We start from the raw sequence: 27,321 nt of genomic DNA on the forward strand, positions 1-27,321 counted from the left end.
TCTCTTCTCACAATTAGACATTACAGCTTTGGAGAGGAAGATTGTGGAGGTAAAGTACCATTTTCACCATCTCATAACCAAAGGTGTTTGTTATCGTCATGATTTATCACTAATGATGGGGACCATGATCACCCGGCTTAGAAGGTCTGTCCGGTCTCTCCAGTGGTAAAAGTATTCTTTATTCACTTTTTTCCATACAATGCACTTTAGAAATAAGTCATCACACCCAGCTCATGCTTAACAGGCTAGGAGTTAAGCTCTACCTCCTGGAGTAAGCAGTATCTACACGGATTATTTGGAATTCTGCATGGGAAATTTATTTTTTTTGCTTCCATTTATTTATGTAACCATCTATTTCTATCCATGTGGTGGACTCACAGACATTTTATATTTTAGGTTAGAATCAAATACTACTATTTTTTTTTTTTTGCTCAAATTGTTCTAGTTATGGCCATTGGAGTTCTCTCAGATGGCCCCTGTGTCCTTTTGACATGCCCTTCATCCCTGTTTTTTGTTGTTGCTGTTTTTCCTTTTTTAGCACATCTTATCTTTCTGAAACAAGATGTTCCAGATTCCTCCGAAGTATTCCCTGTCCCAGCCCTTGATCCAGCCATTTGTCAAAGGAGACCTGGTTCCTTTTTTGGGAGCACAGCACTAGAAATCAAGACCTGGGTGTTGCTGGGTGAAAGCCATTGTCAATTTAAATCATTTTTCTCCCCCTCTCCCACTTGACTGTATTTGCTATTAGACTGCAGGACATTCATATTTTTATTTTAAACTTAGTTCTAAGAAGGAAATTACGGCTTAATTTCTGAGGTATTTAATGATTTTAACAGTTATATTCTACTTAATATTCTAAAACTATGATTTTGATTTCCTTGTTTTTGCTTTCTGGGTATTAATTTTTTGTCTTTTTTCTTCTCAAAGAAACTATTGCATGCAAGTTAAGATTATTCCCAAAGAAAAGAAGAGTGCGTTACTTCTCTCCAGGCTTAGCTAGGTGCAGTCTGGTAGTTCAACTAGAAATAGTAGGGTATACCTAAGGCTACCCTTTAAGTAGGAGCTTAATATATACTGTCCTTATTCAACCCTTGCTTAAAAAGGAGTCTTGTGATGACCACAGACATGCAAGGGATGGTTGTAAAAAAAAATGAAGAGGTTGCAACAAAGGAAGAAGAGAATGACACACAAATACCACTACCAAACCCAATAACCACCTAGTATTTTTATAATGTGTATGTGAGGGAAACTGGCTTTGAATACCAGGAATGGCTCTTTCTTAGATACAGTGTCAAGCATGCATTCTGTCCAACATCAGAACTTTCAATGGTTTTATAAACCACAAGGATGTCCTATATTAGCTGAGGCTTACCAAACTCTCATACTACTAGTAGTGAGAAAGTCTCCAAAGAAACACATAGAAAAAATAAATGGCTGCTCCCTGGCAATCTGAACAGGTGAGATTACATGAAATGCTTGTCAAAGAGCAATGTCTTTGCACTCGGTACATGCACACAAATAAAGCACAAATTAGATCCTATGATCACTCTTCCTTCCAATTAGTGACTTTCAAAAGGTCCTCCCTTCCTCCCAAGGTGAACACTCTGAGTAACACTATAGAGCCTTAGATGACACACATAAAACCGGTGATGACCTCATCACAGCACTTGGGCTACTCCCGAGAACCAAAGCCCCCTCAGGGCTACAGCAGCCCTACAGTCCAGAATCAGGAGCCTCTACTGATCCTGGAAGACAGCTCTGCCTGCGGCACTTAACACGGCTAAGCTCATAACCAGATTCAAAATGTCAGTACTCATTATCTAGATTCTAATGGAGCTGACCGAGCCAGTCAAGAGTTGGGCTGGCTGTAAGCTGGGCATTTTAGTGACTTGTACTCCAATCAGAAGTTGATAAAGGTGGGTCTTCTCCAAACACTGCCCCATCTTTTCTCATGGACACAGCTGGACTCGGAGGATATGGTCTTTAGACAGCACAGACACGGAAGACAACACACAAATCAATAGAAAAAAATAACTTCTTTTTATTTACAAAAAAAAAATCCAAATATTGGATGCTGTAAACAAAATTCACAATCTGTTCCCTCTAGCGTTGATTCAAACATGTCAGTTTTTAAAGAGTCCATTCTCCATCAACTCCTTTTCTGCCTGTGACACAGTCTAAAGTGAAAGTATTCCAAAAGAGTGACCCCAGAAGCAGCTTGCTGCAAACAGGACGTCTCAGAGCAGGTGATGGTTGTAGAGAGGTCGAAGAGACAGCCAGCGGGCAGAGACTCCTCTATTCTGCAAGGATTTGCAGCCATTCTCACCAAGTTACTTGCCATCTTCCAACTCTGTACTTTGACCATGTACTTTGTTAGCAAGCCATTATTATGACAAAATATTACATAGAGATTCTTTCTTAGCACTAAAAAGGCTATGCTATGAGAGATCATAAAGAAAGATTATATTCAAACAGGTACTATATATGAAATTACTTTTTTTGGCTTTTGGCGTCATCTAACACATGTTGTCTTCAAACAACAAAAAAGCTTATTTCTGAACTGCTGACAGCTTTTAACATAATACATTTCATTTACAAAATAGTTCACAATATTTATTTGGCAAGCATTGCACTGAAAACAACTTTACACGCAGTAAGGCAACCTACAATAAGCAAACAGAAAGGGGTGGCAAAAACGAACAGTATGTTCACTCTTCTTGGCGTTTCCTCCTTGGCTTGGCTTACAGACCTTCCATCCTTGCAATGCTGGAGCCTCATTAAAACAGTCCACCCAATACCAAGAGTGAGCAAATATTTGATCCCGTTTCTGGAAAGGAAAAGTCCATCTTGATGTAAGACATCTTGAGGCAATGAGACTTTACTGCAAACAAAGTCAACTTGTTAAAAGGGCACTGTCATGGGTGAAGTGTTCCCTGATGTGCCAGGCTGGACAGGTGAGAAGAACCTCCAGCAGAGGAAAAAAAAAAAAAAAAAACTTCTTCCTGCTTTAAAGTAACAGCGCACTCGACCAGATAAACACAAAGGTAAGCAAATCACAGACACTAATCAGGAGTTGAGAGCTGTCCTTTCTTCTGACTTATGACACATGGCTCTCTCTCACCAGACATTCAAATGTTTAGGCCACACATCCACAAAGATAGACATATATTCCACCGTTTGTTCAACTACATATGCACAAGACTATAGTACATACAAAAGGGAAATAAATTATATCAATCAAAGTAAATGCCGAAGGTTGTCTTGAGTACAGCCTGTTCTAACTGAAAGCCAGGTGCTGGCATTTCCAACTATACTACCAGCCCTGGAGTAAGCAAGAAAAGAACATAAATATCAGAAAACAAATGAAAAGTGTATTTTTCAAAGAAGGCCCCTCCATACAAGAATCTGTGCCATAAAATAACAGCGGATCGTTGCTCTGGCAGAGCCGGAGACCTCCAGATTCTTTGTGAAATAGTGAACGACTCATCCATCAAGAGTTAGGATAAGAAGGAACAAGGCAGATGCCCAGACGCTCCTCCTCCATTCCCGAGTGTTCCCTTAGCTTTAATCTTAGGGAATGTCCAAACAGGTAAGGAGGATGGAGCTCTGGGTTTCTGACCATTTAGTATCAGGCTTAATCTGCAAATGGAACATTTCCTGGGAATTAGCAATGAATTTCTCAAAACCCAGGGCTGGAGTGAGCGAGTCGGAGCCAGCATGGGAGAAGAAAAAGTTCCCTACAAAACAGCGAGTGGCAGTGCAGTAGCTGTTACAGCTGGGACAGAGTTCACAGGGAGGCTACTCCAGCAAACCCATCAAGTTCCGGTTAAGGCTTCAAAGAAAGATGCGCAAGAAAGGTAGTTGGATGGATTAAACTAACAATGAGCATCTGAGGGATGCCCAGATAACAAACAGATTACACTGCCAATAGGATGATGCTATTTTCTTCCCCAATCCTTCTCTAATGGATGACAACAATCAGTTGATTCTTCAGAGGGCTGCACATAGTAAGCAGTCATCCACTAGGGTTGGTAAGGGATGATGTGGCTGCCTCACAAGACAAGAGGGAAGGTTTTCGGATGTTAACTTTTGTTTTCAACAAATGCATTTTCAGAGACCAGTGTCCAAAGAAATTAAAGGCTGGGAGAAGGGATGGGTTCAAGATTAGCTGTCACTGAACTGAAATAGTAACGCCAGTTCATTTCACAAAGGTGTAACTGGTCTCTTGAGACAGAAAATAAAGTTGGAACTGATTCGATGCAAAGTGAGTGAATTTGAAGTACAGTACTAAATATTTAAATGCAGTGTGACAACCAGATCGAAGATGTTTCATGTTGGCATGAATTTATAAAATTTTATATATAATATATATCTCATATATAAATTTTAAGCAATTGTGCAAATACTCTTTAAAAAGGGTCATTTCACATTTACTAAACTCTAGTGGTCCTGGAATGCATAATGCACTCATTTAAAAATTCATTTAAATATTAATAAGTAGTGTTCAGATCACCAGAAATTCTTTTGAGCAGTCAGGGATTTAAACAGACTATCACTGATCCATGATCCACTGGATTATACATCATGGAGGTATTGCAAGTATTACAAAAACTAAAAGGGTTCAAACTGTCAAAATGGCAGTTCAGTATAAAAAAAAGAGTGCTCTGCCAAACAAATATTCTCCCATTTGTGGAATTCTATGGCTCACAAAATAAAAAGAAAACAAAAACAAAAACACTCACTAAAAAGGTATAATCTCTGCTCAATCTATCAAATATATTAATTGTTTTCCTCCTTCATTCACTTTAAGTTTTTTAGATGTGGGATTTAATTCATCACTGCAATATGCCCACGTCTCAGGTCATCCTGTTGAAAACATAAAAGCACACAGTATTTAAACATTTCCTATTTGCTACATTATTCTAGACCATAGTCAATGAACTGTGTGTATATACACATATCACAAATATGTATATATATACACATAATATACACACACATACACATGTACCTAGGATAACATCACACCAACAATGTTAACTTTATACAAGTATTTGTCAAGAAAAAAATAGGGCATCTCCTCCACCATTCACAAGCTTATGTGTTGTTTTATTTTCTTCTTGAGTCCCTGATAAAATAAGTCATTAAACCATAAAATTTTTCCACTTCAAATTTTCAGAAGGCAACAGGCACTTTGATGTATATTGGTGTGTAACAAATATAGTAACTCTTTATATATTCTACTATCTCTCTTCTACTTGGGTATTTTTATCTGGTAAATCTTTGGTCCTTGAGCATACTTTCTTTGCTACAGCTGTTTTTGCTTGCATTTTCACATTTTAAAAAATGTGAGCTATGCACGCAGCTGGAAATAATGGATTGTGTCATCATAAGTTCTGCTGTTTGTTATGAGAACTGCACCAACCTACTACTGTTCACTTGGAGCAAGCCATTTCTATTAGCGCAATGGGAGAGTTCCACAGATAGTATTCACTACAAGCCTCAGCAATCCCAATGTTGGTGTACCCCTTCTTTCTGTACCATTGTTACTATCTGAACTCCTGAATTGATAATTAAGTTGGAGGGAGACCTTTTTTTAATCTCTGTATATTCCCTTTCATGAATTCCATCTTATAAGAAACTATCCACTTGTCTTTTTTTCCTATGGCAAAGCTATGGGAGCAGGTACTGCAAACCCATATTGTCATCAAGCTTTTTTTTTCCTCTGTCTCTAGTTATTTTAGGAGAACCTGGTTGCTTTTAATGACAGGTCTCTTTTGTTTCAGGAAAGAATCCAATTGGGTAGGAGAATCAGGCGGGAGGGTTGGTAGTGGTGGGTGGGTTATTTTGAGATCGTGCCCCCATACCTATGAAAAGATCCACAAAGCTTTGCCAAGTTTAAAACCAGGAGCAGGTCATCATTGCACAAAACATATCCCTAATAAGGGCTGGATCACTCAACCTTTTTCTTTTTATTTTTCTTTTCTCTCTCTCTTTCTCTTTTTTTTCCTATCTTGTCTGAAATGGCTTCCCCACAGGACATTTTTAAATGATTCTTAATTGCAGGGTAGCCAAGTGGAGTATGTCTGTTGCTGGCATGTGAACACTGGCTGGACCTGTGCAATGTAGTAATTGCTAAAGTTGGCATCTGCTACATAGGGGGCCGGCTGGTAATAGCAAGTGACATTGGCCACGTTAGGGATGACATTCTGGTCAGCTAGCACCCGGATAGCCAGCATTGTGATCAGGTTTAAAGTCTGTCTTCTTTCATGTCCCATCAGACACACGGTACTCTCATTCACCACTCCATGAAGGGTCATGAGATAGTCATACTTGCGGTCTTCCAAGCCCACGAAGTGGTTCTGCAAATAGGACTCCAGTTTTCTCTGCTGCTCTCCAATGTCTGAGAAGTCGATGAAAAACCTGGAACACATATACCTCTGAAGGGTCTTGATTTCATCAGAGGCGGGCCTAAAGCCCCTCACTAAGAGGTTGCAGTACTTTAACAGGCCTCCCCCTCTGATTTCCTCCGGGTTCCTCGTGGCAATGATCTTGTTACAAAGGTGATCAAAGGCTTCATGGAAATCGCCATAGACGCTCTCCCCGATTATTGTGGGGTGAAACGTTTCAGTCATCGGGTTCTCTGAACACTCGTAAAAGAGGAGAAGAGAGTCTAATTTGATTTGAAAAGAATCTACACTAAATTCAAACTGCCTCCGGAGGGAATCCACAAATTTCAGTTCCACATTTTTGCCACTGTTGTTTGACAGGGATATAAGACTCCATCGGTCAGAGTCATTGCACACTTTAACCATTTTCTGCACATAAGCTTCCTACAATTTAAAAGACAAAACAAGAAGATGAGCAAACCTAGAAAAAAATAATAAATACATCCTCATCACAGCTGAGAATTATTTTGCTCCTCCCCTTTTGTTTTGTCAAGTTTCAGCAAAACACTACCTACAGGTTTAAACATTAAACAGTCTTCTGAAAACAACAACAACAAAAAATACATTTAACGAGTGGTTCTGCTGTCTGGGAAAGAGACTAGAAGTAATAGTTTGAGGCTTTTGGCAGACATAGCACAGTACTAAGCGGTTCTGTTGTCATGTCTGACTTTTGAAATGTTATTTTTTGAGAATGCTCTTACAGGTACAAGATTCACACAATATAGCTGCAATATTCAAAAGACAGAAGGGCCTACAGTAAAAAGTCAGTCTGCCTCTCATCCTGTCCTTAGTCACCTAGTTTCCCCTCCACCCGCCAGGCAACTGATAGGATCAGTATCTTGTGGGTCCCCGCAGGGATTCTGTAGTTAAAATCAAATATGAACTAAATTAAGACATTCTGGGAGTCTGGTTCCTCAGATCATTTTGACGAGCTTTGAGCCAAAGTGGGGAGGAGGGGACCCATTATATCCCGAACCCAACAACCAACCAGGAGAAAAGCCGTATTTAATCTTAATGCCTGGAGTCAGCAGAAAGCAGCTAGGAAATTAGTCACTTTTTCCAACACAATAATAAGCCCATTGACTCGCCTCTGCTGCAGGCTGCAGGAGACTCAAACATCCAATGACTCAAAAAAAAAAAAAAAAAAAGATGGACAACATTTCACTCTTCTACTTATCAGAATGTACGAATGAACTCCGGACAGGACTCAAGCAAGGAAAGCCAAGAGTTAAAAAATAAGGAGAAGGAAGAGAGGGCAGGGCAGATGAGGAAGCAGAAGGCGCGGGGCGCTGAAGCAGCAAGTCAACGAAAACACTCAGACACAAGTCCACGCACCTTCGTGAACTCAGAAAAAAAAATAAGATAACTGAAAAGCAAAATTAGCCAGGGCGCGCACACGGGTCCAGGTGGCCGACCCGAGCCCCGGGTGTCAGCCGTGCAGCACTCGCGCCCGGCCCGCCGCGGGGGCCCCGGGCCCCTCTGGGGTGGCGGGGGTGGGGGGAGGTGATTTACCTTGAGCGTGAGTGGTGTGATCTTCTCCTTGTTCACCCCTTCGGGTAAGAAGTCCAACAGGCAGTCCAGCACGACGTCCTTCACAGTCTGAAACTCCTCTTCCCCACGCAGGTCGGCGCAGAAGATCAGGTCCAGGTCTTTGTAGCCCAGGCCGCTGTCCTGGTGCAGGACGTGGCTGGCGGCCGAGCCGTTGAGGCGCACGTCGCGGACGCCGATGCGCTTCTCGGCCAGCCGCCGCCGCACCACCTTCACGATCAGGCTGGGCTGCAGCTCGAGCGTGGGGAAGTTGCCGCGCCCGTGGATCGGGATGGTCTCGCTCAGGATGCCGTCCAGCCGCTGCACTTGCTCCCAGTTCAGCACGTTGCAGTGCGCGGTGGGGCTCTCGCAGTATTCCAAGCAGTGCCCGGCAAACCCGCCGCCGCCGCCGCCGCCGCAGTCGCCGCCGCTCAGATCGCCGCCCAGGGGGATGTAGGGGCCGCCGGCCAGCTCGTCCTCGGCCATGGCAAAGTACTCTTCGCCTTCCGCCATGAAGTGCCCGCCGAACGCCACTTGGCCCTGGTCGGTCCTAAGAGAGAACGGGGGGGGAAGTGGGGGAAGGAGCGCGCTGAGGACGCTGAGAAGCGGCCGGGCGGACGGGGGAGGGGGGGGCCGCGAAGGCAGGAACGCGCCCCCTTTCCCCGCTTGAATCCCCCCGCCTCGCCTAGGGGGACACCCCAGAGACGCTCCCTCCCCAGGCCCCCGCGGTTCCCCAGCCGCGCGCCGCGCCCCGCAAGAGCAGCCCCGCACCAAAAGTATCTCTGATGCATCTGGAAAAGCGCAAGCGGGAGTCCCGTCTGTGTCACCTGGAGGCGGCCGCCCCTTCTAGGAGCGCGGCGAGCGAGGAACTGCGAGACAACTCTTCGCGAGCAGCGAGTGCGCTCCCGGCCGCGGCAAGCGACTCGAGTCCTTCCTAGACCCCCGCCGCCCGCGCCGGCCACTCCCGCCCCTCGCCCCCGCCCGCGCCGCCTGAGTCGCGGTGGTCCCGGAGGTGGCGGCTCCTGCTGCCGCCGCCGCCGCCGCCGCCGCCGCCGCACACGTTCCTGTCTCTGGAGCTTTAGCAGTTGTGCGGGAGAAACGGCCTCAGTACTTTTTTTATACGAGGTCCTCTGGGCGCTTCCGGGGCCCTGCGCCGCACGAATCGCCACACCCTCCTCATCTGCATAGGGCACCGCCCCCGCCCGCCCGCCCGGCTGCCAGAGCCCCGCGGAGCTGAAAGGCTGCGGCGGCCGGTCCCGGAGTGCGAGGCCGGCGGCGGTTGTGAGTGTGCACTCGTGTGCTTGTACTTATATTTGACGTATGGATTTCCCCCCCACACACACACACAAAGCCCCTCTTTTTATTTTTTATTTTTTCCCCTCCAACGAAGAAACATTTCCGATGCCTCAAGAGTTCTAAGTCGCCCGCACAACCAGAGCCCGGCGAAATTCGCGCAACTGCAGAAACTTCCCAAACATAAAATTCTCGCCTTTTCTGGCGCGTCATTATGGCATGTGGACGGGGCTCCAGAGGTTCTTTCGACTCCCCCAACCCCCGACCATCGTTTTATTAGACAATGTGTGGTGTCAAGCTAGACCATTTACTCCGTTAATAAACCCGGCCTCGGCGAGAACTAAGGCGCCCACTTCCCCTTGCCGGTCAGGCGGCGCGCGCGAGGGGAAGGGCGAGCTCCCCCGGGTTTCGATTCTCCAGACCTCAGGCGGCGCGGGGAGCTCGGCGTGAGCCCGCGGAGCGCGGGGGCGGGGCCGAGCGTGCGCCCGTCTCCCGCGCGCGCGAGCGGGCCGGGGGCGCGGCGTGGGGCTAGCGCGCGTCTCCGAGCGGGCGCCCCGGCGGGCCTGACAGCCGGAAGGGCGCGCCGCCAGCGGCTGAGGACCCGGCGGGCCCGGAGTGCGGCGCGCGGGGAGCGCGCGAAGGGCTGCCGAGCCGGGCAGGACGCTCCGGCGGCGCGTTCTCTCGCTGAGACCTTAGGCGGAGAAGCGCGTTCGTTCCCGGGGCGCATAAGGTTTTCCTTTTTCAAGTGAGTGTGCTAATGTCGGTGTGAAACGAGCTGGTATTTCACGACCCGCGAAAAGTACGAGTTTAAAGGACACAAACGTTCCTCTCGCAGCCCCTCAACTTCAGTCGCCTCAACGGCGCGAAAGGAGCGTGGTGTTATCTCCGCGCGCCCTCGCGCTCACACGCGCCCCCCGCCCAGCCCACCCCGGTCTTTGCTGGAAAGCGCCCCCCTCTTCGGACAGTCAAGTCTGGCTGCTCGATGCCTCTTTTCAAACTTAAAAGAGTAACTTTCCTTCTCGTGGAGGCTGCGGGCTCCTGGGGTGGGGGGCGCCTGGGAAGCTTGGAAACCCCCGCCTGTGGCCCCGCACGACCCCGGCCGCCCTGCCTGCGAGGGAACACGACCCCCCCTCCGAACAGGGGGAGCCCCGGCCTCGTCACCGAAGCTGAGTGCCTTGAGGGGGGTGCTGGAGAGTTAGGGGGGACGGTCACCCGCCGAGCCTCCAGCTGCGTGGCAACGCCGCCCCCTGCCGGTGCCCTGCGGCGCTGCTCTCAAAGCGGAGGAACCAGCGGGACCGCAGACGGAAGCCATTACTCCTCAGCGCCGGCCTCGCGAGGTGCGGGAGTCCGGGAAGGGACCGCGGAACAACCAGCCACACGATTCTCACGGGCCCATCGCTTCCCCAGATGCACACTCATGGATCTAGTCACCTGTGCATAACTGCGCGTGTGTTGTGAGAAAGGTGTGATTTGACATAGAGCAGTGGTGGACTTGGACTTCCCTGGTGGCACAGTGGATAAGAATCCGCCCGCCGATTCAGGAGACATGAGAGACGCGGGTTCCATCCCTGGGTCGGGAAGATCCCCTGGAGGAGGGCGTGAAAACTCACTCCAGCACTCTTGCCTGGAGAACCCCATGGACAGAGGAGCCTGGTGGGCTACAATCCACGGGGTCAGAAACAGCCGGACACGACTGAAGCGACATAGTACTCACACACACAATGGTGGACTAACTGGGACGAGCGGAGCTGGGGGAGACGAGAGGAGCGGCGTCCTTTTGATCGGATCTTGAAAAGTGGACTTGCCTTGGTAGTTGGGAAAGGAGAAAAGCACTGCCAGCAAAAGGGAAGAATGTAAGAGAATTGGAGTTTGAGCAAGGCCTTATAGACCGCCACTGTAAGAAATGAGATTGGTGGTACATCTCGATACAAACCAGATTGGTTCTAGGAACTTACTGAGAACCTCCGGGCAATACTCTCCTTAGCTCTTTACACTTAACACCTCGTTTAATCTTCACTTGAGAAGATATCCTCTATCACAGGGATTTGGAAACAAGAATTGTGAGGTATAGATTTGCCCAAATTTCATAGCTAATCAGTGGTGAGTTCAGGCCTCGAAACCAACCCATTTCTCTGCTGCTGCTGCTAAGTCGCTTCAGTGTGTCTGACTCTGTGCAACCCTATAGACAGCAGCCCACCAGGCTCCTTTGTCCATGGGATTTTCCATGTCCCTGGGATTCTCCAAGTAAGAACACTGGAGTGGGTTGCCATTTCCTTCTCCAATACATGAAAGTGAAAAGTGAAAGTGCAGTCGCTCAGTCGTGTCTGACTCTTAGCGACCCCATGGACTGCAGCCTACCAGGCTCCTCTGTCCATGGGATTTTCCAGGCAAGAGTACTGGAATGGGGGGCTATTGCCTTCTCCACTCATTTCTCTGGGGAGTGCTATTTAGCCATAGTTTTCAGAAATAGGATATATGTAGCCTACCAGTACCCCCTGGTACTTTGAACCTCTGGATTTGAACGAAAAAGAAAAGGCCTTTTCTATAATGAAACACATGTTCAAGACTAGTATGAATTCTGCCCCTGAAAACAAAAGCAATGGAGTAGATTATGTAGTAGGTGAAAATGAAAGTCACTCAGTCACGTCTGACTGCAACACCATGTACTATAGCCTGCCAGGCTCCTCTGTCCATGGAATTCTCCACTCAAGACTACTGGAGTGGGTAGTCATTCCCTTCTCCAGGGGATCTTCTGGACCCAGGGCTCGAACCTGGGTCTCCGGCATTGCAGGTGGATTCTTTACTGTCTGAGCCAGCTGAGAAGCCCAGTATTGGGTACACTGCACTAAAAAAAAAAAAAAAAATAGGTTTAGCCCCACTGCCATTATTTTATACTTTAACCCTTCTCCCAAAAAAAGTGGGGAAGAAAAAAGAAAGCATTAGAGTCTCTCAGCCCTTGGCTACCTGGGCTTCAGGAAATCTTAAAGATTTTGGCCTGTGGGGCTAAAGGAATCTACATTTTGGCAAGTTGTCCATGTGATTCCTAACACAAGGGCCCAGTCTCAATTTACACCAGGCTGACAAGGGATACTGCAGCCTGGTTCTCTAGGTGGGCACCTTCTCCCTGGCAGAGGCTGCTCTTTTCTGCCTGGCTGCTCTCATGACCTTTCCCAAGAGTGGAGAGCATGGCTGAGAGGCAGAGGTGGAGCCTGAGGCCAGCTGCCAGAGAGCCTGCAGTGCATTAGATCCTATGCTGGAGAAGGGTGAGTCCCAGGGGCAGTGGGGCAAGATGCCTTCTCCCAAGTCTCCAGGACTTTGTGGCTGACACTTCCCTGACCCTCTAACAAAGTGTTAGGCCTCCGCATCTGGGTTCTCCCTTGCTAGCACCCTTCCTAATCCCAATAATCCACACCTGCCACCTCCTGCGCTATTACATCTGGGATCTCTTACTTTTGGCAACACTGCATAGTATTTGACTGGATTCATATGGGCCTGATTCATAGTGGCCACTTTATACATATTGTTGAATGAAAGTGTCTGTTGTTCGTTGTTCTTTGTCCCTCTTCTCCCTGTCTTCAAACTGAGATAATATTTACATTCTGGAAAAGAAACGGTTCATCCTTACATGAAATTGCAAATTTTGCAATTGCAAGTATTTCTTTTTCCCTAGAAACCAAACTAATTATCAAATGAGAAAGTCCCTACTCTCCAAACATGTTCATTGCCAAGATCACCTCTCAACACAGTTACCCTTGGATTAAATTTAGGTGCAGAGTTGCCATATACATGTCTGTATACGAGGCTTTAAACAGGCTTTAATTTCTGTAGCTTTTTGGTAAATAATTTACTTTTTCTCATCTTAAAGGGGAGGAAGATCTATGGCAATATAATGCTATATGTCTGTATCTGTAGTTCTTAAAGGAAAGCTAAAAAAAGAAACACTTATGGCTAGTTAACCTGGATTTAAAAGTGACAGTCTATCTGGACTTAGCAAAATAAAAAATTCCATTTTGGCCTGGAGAGTACTTAATGTTACTGAGTTGGTTATAATGTGCCAGACACTATGCTCAGTATCTTATAGACACCATTTCTTTTAAACTTTCTCCACATATCAGAGCTCTACATATCACATCCCCGTTTTCCAGATGGGGGAGATGAGGCAGAGGAAGGTTAAGGAACTGACAGAAGTGGCAGAGCCTCGGTTCACAGCCACTCCTGTGGCTGCTCTCTGCAGCTTTTCCTCTGGGAGCCTTCCTTCCCCCTGTCATTTCATTTTCCTTTTAGGCTTAAAACTGAACTGGAACTGTACTCTACTCCTACTTTCTTTCCAAATTCTATGTTCAGATTGTATAGAACATCGAAGACCAAGGTGTTTTGTCCTGAAACAGCTGCTGAGGTCAGAATGCACCTGGCTGGGTGGATGAGAGTATCTTCGTCAGTCAGAAAGGCCTGCCTCCCTGACTGGGGGGTCCAGAAAGTTAGCAGCCTTCCAAAGAGGCTTTGAGAAAACCACACACACACACACACATAGAAACAGGGTGGGGAGGGTCACAGTCTGCCCCAATTTCACTTAGTCTCGCTACCCTTCCCATTTTGCTTTGTCTGCTTCCTGTCTTTTCAGGAATGTTTTCAGAAGATAAGCAGCAAATAAATATGCAATGATTCCCCCACGCTCACATCCAAACGTTGCTTAGAACACAGCAGTGAGGCCTGGTTCCTCTCTCTCCCCAGATTTTTGTCTTGCTCTTCATCTTTTCACACCAGCTCTCTCTACCCTCTCCAAGGATTATCCACCTTCCCCTGCCCCTGCCCTTTCCACCAAAAGTGACAGAACCCTGCAGAAATATCTTGTCCCCTCACCCCCACCCTGCGCCAGAGCAGTGGGATGTAAAGATTTTGGGGCCACTCCCCACACCCTTGCCATTTACCGCCTTCCTAGGGCAGAGTGGTTCCTAAGGCCATGGAGGACAGCAGGCGTCCTTCTCCAGCCATGTCCGCACAGAAGTCCGCATTGCAGGGCAAACGAGAGCTTTCTGTCATCCAGTAATTATTAGTAGAACAGCAGCCAGTCAAAGGGCTTCATGTAAAAATTAAAACTCCTGGGAAATTAGTCAATACATTACCTGTTTCCCCAGGGAATGCTGCTTGTGAAATGACTCTCCTCATGTTTCTTCAGGGAAACAAAGGTTTATTTAAGGCCTATCAAAGGCCAGAGACATCCTAAATCATATAGCTTCTAGTCTTGAGAATAACAGCCCAGCATCTTACTACCTATATGGTTGTTAGCAATCAACAGATTAACTTCTATAGTTTAAACTTTTCAACACTTTTTTCCTGTTTTATTTCATTTTATCTTCAAAATTATTCTGGCCGATGTGCAGTGCAAGAAATTCTAAGTGATTTTTCGCAGGTTTACATCTCTAATTCTGGAAAAGTTAAAGTAAGACTCAGTTGCTTTCAGTCATGGACCAGCATCCCTTTCTCGGGACCACATGGTTTAATCTTTCATACATTCAAATATCTGTGAGTGTATTTCAGTGATCAGTAACAAATTGTTCAGTTTGAAGGGAACCTCTAGCCACAAAGAGCGTTGTTTGTATGGACTACATTCTCACCTGTGAACATCTTACAAAAACTGTTGAGCATCTCCTAAGTGTCATTTCCTAAGGTTATATTTAAGAGTATTTATTTGACGTATATGACCACATAAAAACAGTTCTTTGCATAGGCAGAGATCACTGAGCTTTGGAAATTCAATATGCAAGCAACACAGTCCTATGTCATCAATCTTAAAATCAAACTCAATGCAGATCATCCTTTAATAGAGTTCTTCATCAGAAAGACAAGCCAGTGTTTTCTTGTGCTACTATCAGTGCTGATTATGCCAGAAGTTCTTCCTGTTTTGACATCTTGGTGAAACGCTTGCTGTTTCAATGTTGCAAGTCCCATGGACCAGACTGTTTTCTTTTCTCCAAACAAAAGAGACATTCAAAAGTCACATTCATTTGGCAAAATGTAAACTAGAAATACACGTGTATTTTCAAAACCTACCAAATATGAATAAGTAAACTGCTTTTCCCCCAAAGTCATATTTATATTGCAAGTTTTTCCTTCTGCAAGTTTGTACTAGAAGAATGTTTAACTTCTCTGAAGAAAATGTGGATGTTTACCTGTGGTGCTTATAAAGCTTTGAGAAAGGTACAAGGCGGGAATATAATGAATTATATACTAATTCATTATGTAATGAATATAATGAATTCATTATATTCTATTTCTAATTCATTATATAATGAATATAATGAATTATTTTCTAATTCATTATATAATGAATTATTTTCTAAAAGGAATTTGGCCAAAATATTCATGTATCTTGTGAAAAGAGAGAGAGAGGAAAAAAAAAAAAAAAGAAAACTGTCTTCTGTGGGTATATCAGCTCATTCTGATATATTTTTAGCCAACTCTTACTTTGTACATATATATTGACATATTGGTCACTGATCATTAATTTATATGACCTTTCAACATTTTGGACATAATTAAACATGGTGTATATCCATTTTACCAGCACCATTTTGATATGCCAAATTCAGAAATTGTGTAATTACCATGTGAATTTATAGCAGCTACAAAAAGTATATTTGCTCACATGCTTAGACCATACACTGATTCAGTAATGCATATACCTCCTTGTTTAAAAGAATTTTTTAAACATTTCTACCATAACTTTCTTTGTTAAAATCTTTTCCTCTTAATTTCCTTCCTTACCTCAAAATTATCTGCTGCAAAGAAAGAAATAAACAGTACAATTAAATAGATAGCCAATGGGGAATTTGCTGTATGATTCAGGGAACTCAAACGGGTTCTGTATCAACCTAGAGGGGTGGAATGGGGAGGGAAATAAAATAGTACAATTAATGCTATCCTGATGTTTGGGAGAAATTACTATGGAAAATTGTAAGCAACCAAAAAGCACATTTCTGAGTCTTAGAAAGTCTGAGAAACTGAACACAACAGATAGTAATACAACAAATAATATTTAAAATGAAGGTTTTTTCCCCGAAAGCTACTAGGGTGATGAACATTTTTATAGACAGGCTTCTTAAAAACTGTTCAAACCAGACTCCAGGAAGATAAATTTCACCACCTTGAAAATGCTGGCTCCTTAAGTAAAATGTGAATGGGAAAACTAGCTGCAGACTCTAAGCACTAAGACATTTGGATATATTTTAGCAATATGGAATAAAAGATTCAAGTTTAACTTTCTTTAAAAAAAAACAAAAGAATCATTACTTGAGATAGTATAGGGGCTAGAAAATAAGAGCTATCAAAGTTATTACTATTTGAACCATGGAAGCTTCTGACTGGAGATCGATTTCTGAGAAGCCACATCTCCAGCCAGAGTCCTGGACGTTAAAAGGGAGTTCATGCTAACACATAATTAAGTACCCACAGTTTAGATAAGATATCTCCAAAGGGCAATTGAACTGCCCTCCAGGTTTTGAAATTTGTAGTTACTCAGTAAGGTCATTGTTTAGCATAAAAGAAGTGACATTCTTTTTTTTTTTTTTTTTAATTTATTTTAGGCAATGGCACCCTACTCCAGTACTCTTGCCTAGAAAATCCCATGGACAGAGGAGCCTGGTAGGCTGCAGTCCATGGGGTCTCGAAGAGTCGGATACGACTGAGCGACTTCACTTTCACTTTTCACTTTCCTGCATTGGAGAAGGCAATGGCAACCCACTCCAGTGTTCTTGCCTGGAGAATCCCAGGGACGGGGGAGCCTGGTGGGCTGCCGTCTCTGGGATCGCACAGAGTCGGACATGACTGAAGCGACTTAACAGCAGCATTTTAACTGGAGGCTAATTACTTTACAATATTGTGATGGTTTTTGCCATACATTCACATGAATCAGCCATGGGTGTACATGTGTTCTTCCTATCAGAAAGTCATTTTACAGTATTAAAACAGAAAAAAAATAATGGCACCTGAGATAATTCGTCCCACAACCACTCCCTAGTTTCCATTAAGATTCTGAAGTTATTTATTTTGCTCTCCATTGGCACTAATTTGGCAACCTTACTCTCTCCATCTACTCAATGTGCGATCTCTGTGAGCAGTAATTCAACATACTTGCACTGACCAGAAATATGTGACTTTGCTGTGTGTTAAAAATAGATTCCCCTTGTGAGCACTTGTGACTTGTCTAGTTTACTCTAGTTTCCGACTCCTGACATGTCTTGGAACATTACCTCTGTCCTTCATTGGATTACAGGACCTATTGAGAAAGTCAGCGGTCACGGGCATGTACATGACACAGGCACTTTGAACTCTGGAGCAACGGATACTCCTGCAAGGTTAGTCCATTTCATGACCAAAGTAACACATCTATATTTTTAGTTCATTGTTTAAAAAATAAAATGAATAATCATAAAAATATAAGAATAGTCATATTTCATTTTAAACTTTCCTGTAACATTATAATTCTGTATTATTGTACACTGCAGTGTTTTCTATTTTGTATGTTATAACCCTAGAAGAAGTGAGATGCCTTTTAAATGCCTTTTAAATATTTCTGACATGAAAAATAATTACCCTTTGCATATTGGGTATGTCATTATTTTGAGTCACACCTTCTTCATAAATCAAAGAAATTGAATTATCATGACTAATTCTTAATCCACTTTGTGTCTAAAGATAGCAAACATTTGGAACAAAAAATTGAAAAACAAGCTAATTATTTAGATATTTTATCTACATGATATTAAACAGCCAGATGTCTGGTTAAACTTCTTGTGTTTAATAGAGCACAATGGAAATTTTAGTTGTCTTCTAAATTTAATTAACGATCAATTTGATCAAAACATTTACTCTGGAACTTGCATTATTGATTTTGAATGTCTGTATTGATCAAATTAACCAGAGGCTTTGCAAAATGCACTTTAAGCTGCAGTAAAACCTGGGTAGTCTGAGCCTTCGTCTCCTCTTAAATCCCCGTGCAGTGAGCAATCCCTGGATTTCAAGTGTGTGTGTGTGTGTTGCAGAGGGGGTTTGGTAACAATAGCACAGTGGGATGTGAACCTGTGGGTATACACATGTACTTGTATCTCCCCTAATTTTTTCTCTAGATGTTGATTCTTTCACACATCTGTTCTCATTCCCTATTCATTAATACAGATAAATGGCTATTGAATCAATCTAGTGCTATCGGCTGTTATTAACCTTTTGTAAATCCTTTAGGTCTGATCACTATGGTTACCTAAAAACCTGGCAAATAACCTAGATTAAATAACCTAAATAAGTTCTGTGTGTCTAGTAAAAGTTCTTTATTTAGGAAGATAACGTTTTCATTTGGAATATGCTAAGCTTTAAACTTTTAATAAGCTTTTAATAACTGTCAATGCCATTATGAAATAGATTCCAATTTTATGATCATCTGTTGACTCATTTTTCTGAAGCCCTGATTATGTACGATTAATGAGGGTTTTGTTTTTCTTTTTGTCGATTTAACTTTTCTCTAGTTTATTTTTGAATGCTTCTGGGAATACTTCAGAAGTTTCCAGCACTGTTCTGTTTTCAAATCAAATAATTTATGAAGTATAATCAGCTTTAGATTTCAAATTGTGCTTTCATACACAAGCCATAAAATTTGAAATATTACTTTTAATTGTATGAGGATGTTATGTTACTACTTATTCAAATTTTATAGTAGTAAGTTTTTCAATAAAAACTTTTATCCTTATTATTTTCTTAGGACATTTAACTATAGTGACTATATAGCTCACATTTTTAAAAGTATGTGGTCTTAAAATATGAATATGCTTATGAGGAAAAAGGGACAGTGTATTTTAAATCTGTTTAGTTCTTCAGTGATCTAAAATGTAAATGTACTTCAACAATCTAAAATGGTCATCCTTCTACCATACAAGATTCTAATTATGCCTTCAGTTCATTTTTCTCTGATAGCTATATATCGTATCATCTGTTGGCCATTGTGAAGTTATTGCAAAAATGAAATATAGGGGACTCAGAAGTTCAATATTCACAAACCCATAGAGATATCACCATACTCTCCCATTTAAAGGCTCTTGTACACCTAGTTGAAGCACTGACCACAAATATCAGGTCTGAAAAATTGAAATGTTATTCTCCCAAAGCCTGTGGGAAAATGTGGTATCTCACTAAAGAGCACAGTAGTCTTCTTAAATACAGGGATCCCCAGTTTTAGTCTCTTGCTGTGACTTTATAGCTATCCATAAGGTTCTGTTCATCTTTGGCCTTCGTCTAATTTGCTCTCATTTGGGGCTAATTCCTCTTTGTTTTCTTAAATCCAGTTTTGGCTAATAAATACCTACAACATATTTTACTGTATATAATAGCACTGAGAAATTGAACTTTGAGTACAACTAAGTAGAAAATATCAAATATGATATCATTATAGCATAAGTTGGTTCAGCATCTGTGTCAGATTATGTTATTCAAACATATGAAACAATCAAATTTCTGACTTGATCATCCTCTGCAGACAGTTCTTGTCAGTTGAAGTCTGTTTTTTGTTACTGCTCTGTCAGTGGATCATCCCCATAATTACAAAAATTCTGTTGAATTCCCAGAGGTTTCCTATGTTTCGTATTTGTTACATTATTTGAGAATAAGATATTACATATTGTTGTTCAGCAACTCAGTCATGTCTGACTCTTTGTGACCCCATGGACTGCAGCATGCCAGGCTTCCTTGTCCTTCATCATCTCCTGGAGCTTGCTCAAACTCATGTCCATTGAGTTGGTGATGCCATCCAACCATCTCTTCCTCTGTCATCCCCTTCTCCTCCTGCCTTCAATCTTTCACAGCATCAGGGTCTTTTATAATTAGTCAGTTCTTTGCATCAGGTGGCCAAAGTATTAGAACTTCAGCTTCAGCATCAGTCCCTCCAATGAACATTCAGGACTGATTTCCTTCAGGATTGACTAGTTGTATCTCCTTGCAGTCCAAGGAACTCTCAAGAGTCTTCTCCAACGCCACAGTTCAAAAACATGATTTCTTCAGTGCTCAGCCTCCTTTATGGTCCAAGTATCACATCCATATATGACTACTGGAAAAACCATAGCTTTGACTAGACAGACCTTTGTTGGCAAAGTAATGTCTCTGCTATTTAATATGCTGTCTAAATTTCTTATAGCTTTTCTTCCAAGGAGCAAGCATCTTTTAATTTCATAGCTGCAGTCAACATGTCCAGTGATTTTGGAGTGCAAGAAAATAAAGTCTGTCACTGTTTGCATTGCTTCCCCATCTATTTGCCATGAAGTGATGGGACCAGATGCAATTATCTTCATTTTTTTGAATATTCAGTTTTAAGCCAGCTTTTTCACTCTCCTCTTTCACTTTCATCAAGAGGCTCATCAGTTCCTTTTCACTGTGTGCCATAAGGGTGGTGTCATGTGCATATCTCAGGTTATTGATATTTCTCCCGCTAATCTTAATTCCAGCTTGTTCTTCATGCAGCCCAGGATTTTGTTTGATGTACTCTGTATATAAGTTAAATAAGCAGAGTGACAATATACAGCCTTGACGTATTCCTTTTCTCAGTTTTGATCCAGTCTGTTGTTCCATGTCTGGTTCTAACTGTTGCTTCTTGACCTGCATACAAGTTTCTCAGGAAGTAGGTAAGGTGGTCTGGTATTTTCATATCTTTAAGAATTTTCCACAGTTTATTGTGATCCACACAGTCAAAGGCTTTAATGTAGTCAATGAAGCAGAAGTAGATGTTTTTCTGGAATTCTTTTGCTTTTTCTATAATCCAACAAATGTTGGCAATTTGACATCTGGTTCCTCTGCCTTTCCTAAATCCAGCTTGAACATCTAGAAGTTCTCGGTTCACATACTATTGAAGCCTAGCTTAGAGAATTTTGAGCATTACTTTGCTAGCATGTGAAATGAGCGCAATTGTGCAGTAGTTTGAACATTCTTTGGCATTGCCCTTCTTTGGGACTATAATGAAAACTGACCTTTTCCAGTCCTGTGAACACTGCTGAGTTTTCCAAATTTGCTGGCATATTGAGTGCAGCACTTTCACAGCATCATCTTTTAGGATTTGAAATAGCTCAACTGGAATTCCATCACCACCACTAGCTTTGTTCGTAGTAATGCTTCCTAAGGCCCACTTGACTTTTCACTCCAAGATGTCTGGCTCTAGGTGAGTAACCACACCATCGTGGTTATCTGGGTCATTAAGATCATTTTTCTTACAGTTCTTCAATGTATTCTTGCCACCTCTTCTTAATATCTTCTGCTTCTGTTAAGTCCATACCATTTCTGTCCTTTATTGTGCCCATCTTTGCATGAAATGTTCCCTTGGTATCTCTAATTTTCTTGAAGAGACCTCTAGTCTTTCCAATTCTATTGTTTTCCTCTATTTCTTTGCATTGTTCACTTAGGATATTATATATAATAAAAGGAAAAAGAAAGAATGAAAGAGAGAGGAAGAAACAAAAAGAAATGGCTGCTCTTACAACAGAACTTCACAAAGCATTTTCAATCTGGATTTAGGTAATAGGTCAAATTCTAGTCCAAAAATAGCCAGTTCATTTTGTTTTTAATAAATTTTAATTCAAAGCATCTTGGCCCTAGGGAGAAATGGCATTTGTTCCAAAGGTCCAGAGATCCTGGAGATCAGCTGTCTGTGTTCCTTTAACCTTACGGCAAGGCTGCCTTAGTTAATGTCACATCTTCCTTATTATTCATTCCTTGGGAAAAGTCAGTGGCTGATATGGAAATAGCCAAGTGCTTTATTCTAAAATGAAGTGATTTAATCAGGAGGTTGAGGGTCAGATGCAGGAACCCTGGGGATGGATATTTTCCCTTGTTCTCAACACAGATTTTTTTTTTTTTAAATGAGAACTCTCAAAAACAATTAGTCCCTTCAAAAGCAGCCCGTGCTTCATTTGATGTGGCCATGAGCTTCCCTGATGGTTCAGCAGGAAAGAATCAGCCAGCAATGCAGGAAATGTGGGTTTGATCCCTGGGTTGGGAAGATCCTCTGAAGAAAGAAATGACAACCCACTCCAGTATTCTTGCCTGGGAAATCCCACAGACAGGGAAGCCTGACAGGCTGCAGTCCATGGCAGTTGCAAGAGTCAGATATGACTTAGCAACTAGAAGTACCACTGACCACCTTGGTAAACTCTATCCAAGGCTGAACCTCAGAGGGTGCAAGGAGGAGTAAAAGAGTTAACATAAATTCCTGTTGAGGAATTATAGGGGCCTAGAAAGATATGACACCCGCAGCACATATACATTTATGTCATAGATTTGGAGAAATCTATGACAATCCCCCAGTGCTGAGCTGGAAACAAATAAATGTGAGAGTATAATGGCAGGCCAAACTGGAAGGGTAGACTGGGCAACATGAGATGAGATGAGAAAATGCATGATGATGTTTCTCAGAGCATGCCTGGTACTTTGCAGACTAACTCTTCCACAGGAGCTGGATAGGACCTAATGCTTAGGAGCAGAAGCCTGTGATGGCAGAGGGAGGGGCCAGGAGACTTGTGGTGCTCTCCTGGGCATCAGGCCCTGGGAGGTTCAGATGATGCTCCCAGTCTCTGGCTTCAGGGAATTCTCTCTCAGGACGTCTACCTTGAGGCCCAGTTAAATGTATCTGATTCCAACTGTCTCCTGGACTCCTAAACAGGTATATCCATCCTCCAGCTGGTTGCTGGTGAGGGGTGACCCCATGTACAAAATCTGCTTGTACATCTGGAACTGCTGGGTTAGAGACGGGGACTGTTAGACCCTGGGACTAAGTTTTGTTGTTGTTGTTCAGTCGCTCAGTCATGTCTGACTCTCTGCAACCACACAGACTGTAGCATACCAGGATCATCTGTCCTCCACTCCCTCCCAGAGTTTTCTCAAATTCATGTCTATTGAGTCAGTGATGCCACCTAACCATCTCATCCTCTGCCACCCCCTTCTCCTTTTGTCTTCAAAAGGACTAAGTTAACAGTGCCTCTTCAACAGGACTGCCAATGTACTAAACTGGCAGGTTACCTGTGATCTCTGTAACAGGAAGGATCTCCAAAGTTAGGGAAGAGATGTTTCAAGGATGGAAACATCTTCCTTATTAAAACACAACATGAAACCCTTGAATTAAGTTCTGAGCCAAGAAGAAATCTCAAGAACAGCCAGCTGGCAGAAGCTGGTTCTAGCAGCAGCCTCTGACCCATTTACCTAAACACTGTCTTTCTGTTCAATCTGTCACTTTGATTTCCTCTGTCATCACCAATTCTGTGACCTGACAGCTTCTTTTTAAATTGTTGGCCTGCGTATAACTACACCCTTTCTTTCCTTCATTCTTCTGGTACAATAGAGACATGTAGCTTTTTCAAAATTAATGTGATTCAGTACTAAACTAAAATTAAAAGTCAAGATGCTTCACATAAAATCACATTTCCAAACTCCAAGCTCTTGATCCTAGGATGATGTGAACCAGCCCCCAAATGCTGTGCAATTTTCTTCTCTGGGTCCTCCTCCCACCACCCCATCCTATGTGTTAATCAGAGTGTTTTAGCTGCCATATTTTTTTTTCCTGATTTTTCTAATGTGGTACATGTTCAAACAATAGGCTGAAATAGATAAGAAGAAGGAGTGATTGATTCCAACAAAGGTGGTAAAGAAAGGGCTCTCTGTAGAGAAAATAATTAAGTCAAGAATTAAAGGATAAGCAATGGCTAGCCATGAGAAGTTGGGGAATGAGTGTTCCTGGCAGCTGGAATGGCTTATACACAGGCAGCAAGAATCTGGTGTCCTGGAGGTACAGACACAAGTTATGGAGGGCCAGAATATATTGAGGAAGAAGAGAGGTCATAAGATAAGGCTGGAGAAGGTCAAGGGCTCTATCACGTCAAGGCCACGGTGAATAGTTTGAACTTTGCTATGAAGGCAAGAAGCCACTGAAGGGGTTGTGCAGGGGAGTTATATATGTTCTGGTTTATCTTTTGAGAGTCTCCTCACTGCTCTATGGAATAGGGAATCAAAGAAGTAAATATAGAAAAAGGAAAGCCAACTAATAGGCTGCTGCATAGATCTGGGCAAATGGTGATGCTAGTTTCAACAATTGCTCTCAAACTATGGGTCACGCAATCATTTTGGTGGTGTTGAACAGCAATATCAGTGAAATAGAACAATGTGCAATAGAAAATATCAGAGGCCATCTTATCACTTCACGATATTTTCTCTCAGTTTCTTATGCATATTCCTATAGATGCACAAGTAGTGGATTGTACCATGAAGTGGGTTTATCACTATGAATGGTGATCTAAGGGGCTTCTATGGTGGCCCAGTGGTAAAGAATCCACTTGCAATGCAAGAGACATGGTTTCAATTCCTGGGTTGAGAAGATCCCCTGGGGAAGGAAATGGTAGCCCACTCCAGTACTCTTGCCTGGATATTTCTATGGACAGAGGAGCCCTGTGAGCTACAGACCATGGGGCTGCAAAAGAGTCAGACACTACTTAATGACTAAACAACAATAGTGATCCAAGAAACCCCTGGTCAATACCAAGATGGTGACAGTTCAGTTCAGTTCAGTCACTCAGTTGTGTCTGACTCTTTGCAATGCCATGAATTGCAGCACACCAGGCCTCCCTGTCCATCACCAACTCCCAGAGTTCACTCAAACTCACGTCACTTGAGGTGATGCCATCCAGCCATCTCATCCTCTGTTGTCCCCTTCTCCTCCTGCCTGCAACCCCTCTCAGCATCAGAGTCTTTTCCAATGAGTCAACTCTTTGCATGAGGTGGCCAAAGTACTGGAGTTTCAGCTTTAGCATCATTCCTTCCAAAGAACACCCAGGACTGATCTCCTTTAGAATGGACTGGTTGGATCTCCTTGCAGTCCAAGGGACTAGTAGATGCAGCCAAAAGAGGAGTCTTCATCGTAAAAATGTCCTCAAATATATAGAGATGGAAGAGATCAACTTAGAAAGGACAGAAAGAGACAGGAGAGCATTCTGTTACATATTTTAAGTATTGCATCCCTATGGGCTTCCCAGGTGGCTCAGTGGTAAAGAATCCACCTGCCAATGCAGGAGACAGAGGTTCAATCCCTGGGTCAGAAAGATCCCCTGGAGCAGGAAATGGCAACTCACTCCAGGATTCTTGCCTGGGGAATCCCGTAGACAGAGGAGCCTGGTGGGCTACAGTCCACAGTGTTGCAAAGAGTCAGGCATGACTTAGCGACTAAACAACAACAACATTGCATTCCTTTATTTATATTCCATTCTTCAAGAAATTATTTATAGTAACTTGTACAGAATGATAATTTAATAGGATTGTATCATAGATATAGGAAAATGACAGATAACCAGCCATTTTTTAAAAGACTTCTTTTAAGAAGAATTAGAGCATAACCTAATGGTCACCAGTAGGTCTTTCTCTTACCTTTCAGCTAGGCATTGCTTTTCTATATCATCGATGGATCTCTCCATTGAAGGATCACCATTGATGGCATTTATAAATGGGTTCAGAATAGCTACCAAAAAAGTAGCATGAAGGGAAGGAAATATTAAATTCTGTGTCTATTTAGTCTTCATTTCTTCTGAGACTTTCTTTGCTCTTCTGAGGTGATGATACTAGTTTTGTTGAGCTTCTTGACAATGCAATCTGACCTTCATTTGGTTTAATGTACAAAAGTCACCACCCTACAACTAAATATTCAAAAACTTGCATTATCACCTTGTATTTAGTCACTCAGTCATGTCCGACTTTTTACGACCTCATGAACTGTAGCCTGCCAGGCTTCTCTGTCCATGGGGATTCTCCAGGCAGGAATACTGAAGCAGGTTGCCATGCCCTCCTCCAGGTTGCCAGGCCCTCCTCCACTTCACCATAGTGAGTGATAAAAAATGTATTGTGCCTTGGGTCAAATGACATGTTTATGTTTCATTTTGCCTAATATAGGATATAATGACCTCTCTTAGAGAAGGTCATCTAAACGAGTCTCTCTATCCATATCTGCTTGAGCAGCTTGAATTTAATCTGCTCTTTGGGGTAGTCTCTGACCTGATGAGAAATAGATTTATAATAAATTATCATTGAAATTCAGAAGCTTGCCTTGGAAAGAAAGGGTACATGCCATGGGCAATTAGCAAATGCAGAAATCCTTTAATTATAAATCATGCCCTTGCCTGAGGAACTTTGCTGTACTGTGCTGACGAGAGGCAGAATCTAATAGTGAGCCTTTTCATTTTACATGCACACATACACACACCCACAATCTAGGAACATGTTAAGACCCATATGTTCCAACGACCTACTTACAAATTGCTAGATGAGAGCAGCTTTAACTCCCTACTTCCTCTGCCATAGCAAGCTTACTATTCCATAACCTTTCTTCTTCCTGGGATCCTCTGCATCAGTTGTGAAAATCTGCCTCTCTCCCCTCCTTCTATCAGACGCTTGTCATGGCTTTGGGGTAGGGGACAACCAAAGACTGTAGTAGTATTCTAATAGTAGACTCTTAAAGAATTTGTAGTCAAAGGAATGAGTCTCTAATTGTAGGAAATTAACTTCCACTGGGAACTTGACAAGTTGCTACTTGGGATGCCTGCCTTGTTGCTTCTCAAACTGGACCACCCAGGTAACTAACTGCATGTGCTGAATGTCCATACATTTTGATAAAGCCACCCAGAGAGCCTCTCCCAGCCCTACTAGTTGTGCTGCCGACTCTGCTATAAAGCCATTTCCTATGCCAGACGAACCACAGAATTTCAGAAAATAAGGCACTTGAGAACAAGGTAGCATCATCATTTTCAATCTGGTTTTTCATTCTCAGACCTTATAATGTTGGCCTTTTCTGCAGGATTTCAGTTTGGTTTGTATTATTCACTGAGGAAGTCTGGTGCCTTTAACAGTCTTCCTTTTAGCATAGATAAGAACAGCAGACTAACAGTTCTTTGAGTAAGTAGGATTAATTATCAGGAAGCTGTTGATAGTTCATTGCTGACCTGTAAAAACCTAGTAAGAATGAGGTCGACTAAATAATGGACTCATTTAAAGT

The 27,321-nt window shown here is 43.0% G+C and overlaps 1 protein-coding gene and 1 long non-coding RNA gene across 5 annotated transcripts in view; one reads left to right on the top strand and one right to left on the bottom strand.

Moving 5' to 3' along the window:
- Positions 1-2,017: 2,017 nt before the first annotated feature.
- Positions 2,018-9,041, bottom strand: TENT5A (terminal nucleotidyltransferase 5A). 2 transcript variants are annotated; one of them, XM_019967079.2, is made up of 3 exons: positions 8,748-9,041; positions 7,962-8,526; positions 2,018-6,833 (listed from the first exon to the last, which is right to left on the bottom strand). In XM_019967079.2, the coding sequence occupies exons 1-3, from the start codon at positions 8,765-8,767 to the stop codon at positions 6,057-6,059; spliced, it is 1,362 nt and encodes a 453-aa protein (XP_019822638.1). In that variant the 5' UTR covers positions 8,768-9,041; the 3' UTR covers positions 2,018-6,056. The 2 variants fall into 2 exon arrangements, with proteins under 2 accessions (XP_019822638.1, XP_019822637.1); XM_019967078.2 differs by having other exon boundaries at positions 8,804-8,943.
- Positions 9,042-16,870: 7,829 nt separating this feature from the next.
- The window catches only part of LOC139184883 (uncharacterized), a 219,029-nt gene continuing 208,578 nt past the window's right edge, over positions 16,871-27,321 (top strand). For 2 of the 3 annotated variants that reach the window (XR_011568381.1, XR_011568380.1), the window contains exon 1: positions 16,871-17,623. This is a non-coding gene — a long non-coding RNA (uncharacterized lncRNA). The remainder of the gene's footprint in view (positions 17,624-27,321) is intronic. The other variant, XR_011568379.1, reaches the window with a different exon arrangement.

Source organism: Bos indicus, chromosome 9 (assembly GCF_029378745.1).
Source record: "Bos indicus isolate NIAB-ARS_2022 breed Sahiwal x Tharparkar chromosome 9, NIAB-ARS_B.indTharparkar_mat_pri_1.0, whole genome shotgun sequence".
Classification (NCBI taxonomy): domain Eukaryota; kingdom Metazoa; phylum Chordata; class Mammalia; order Artiodactyla; family Bovidae; genus Bos; species Bos indicus.

Coding starts and splice junctions, on each gene's coding strand:
- TENT5A (XM_019967079.2), bottom strand. CDS start 8,767: ATGCATCAGAGATACTTTTG. Junction 8,527..8,747: donor ATGCATCAGAGATACTTTTG/GTGCGGGGCTGC, acceptor GTTCTCTCTTAG/GACCGACCAGGGCCAAGTGG. Junction 6,834..7,961: donor TCACACCACTCACGCTCAAG/GTAAATCACCTC, acceptor TTTAAATTGTAG/GAAGCTTATGTGCAGAAAAT.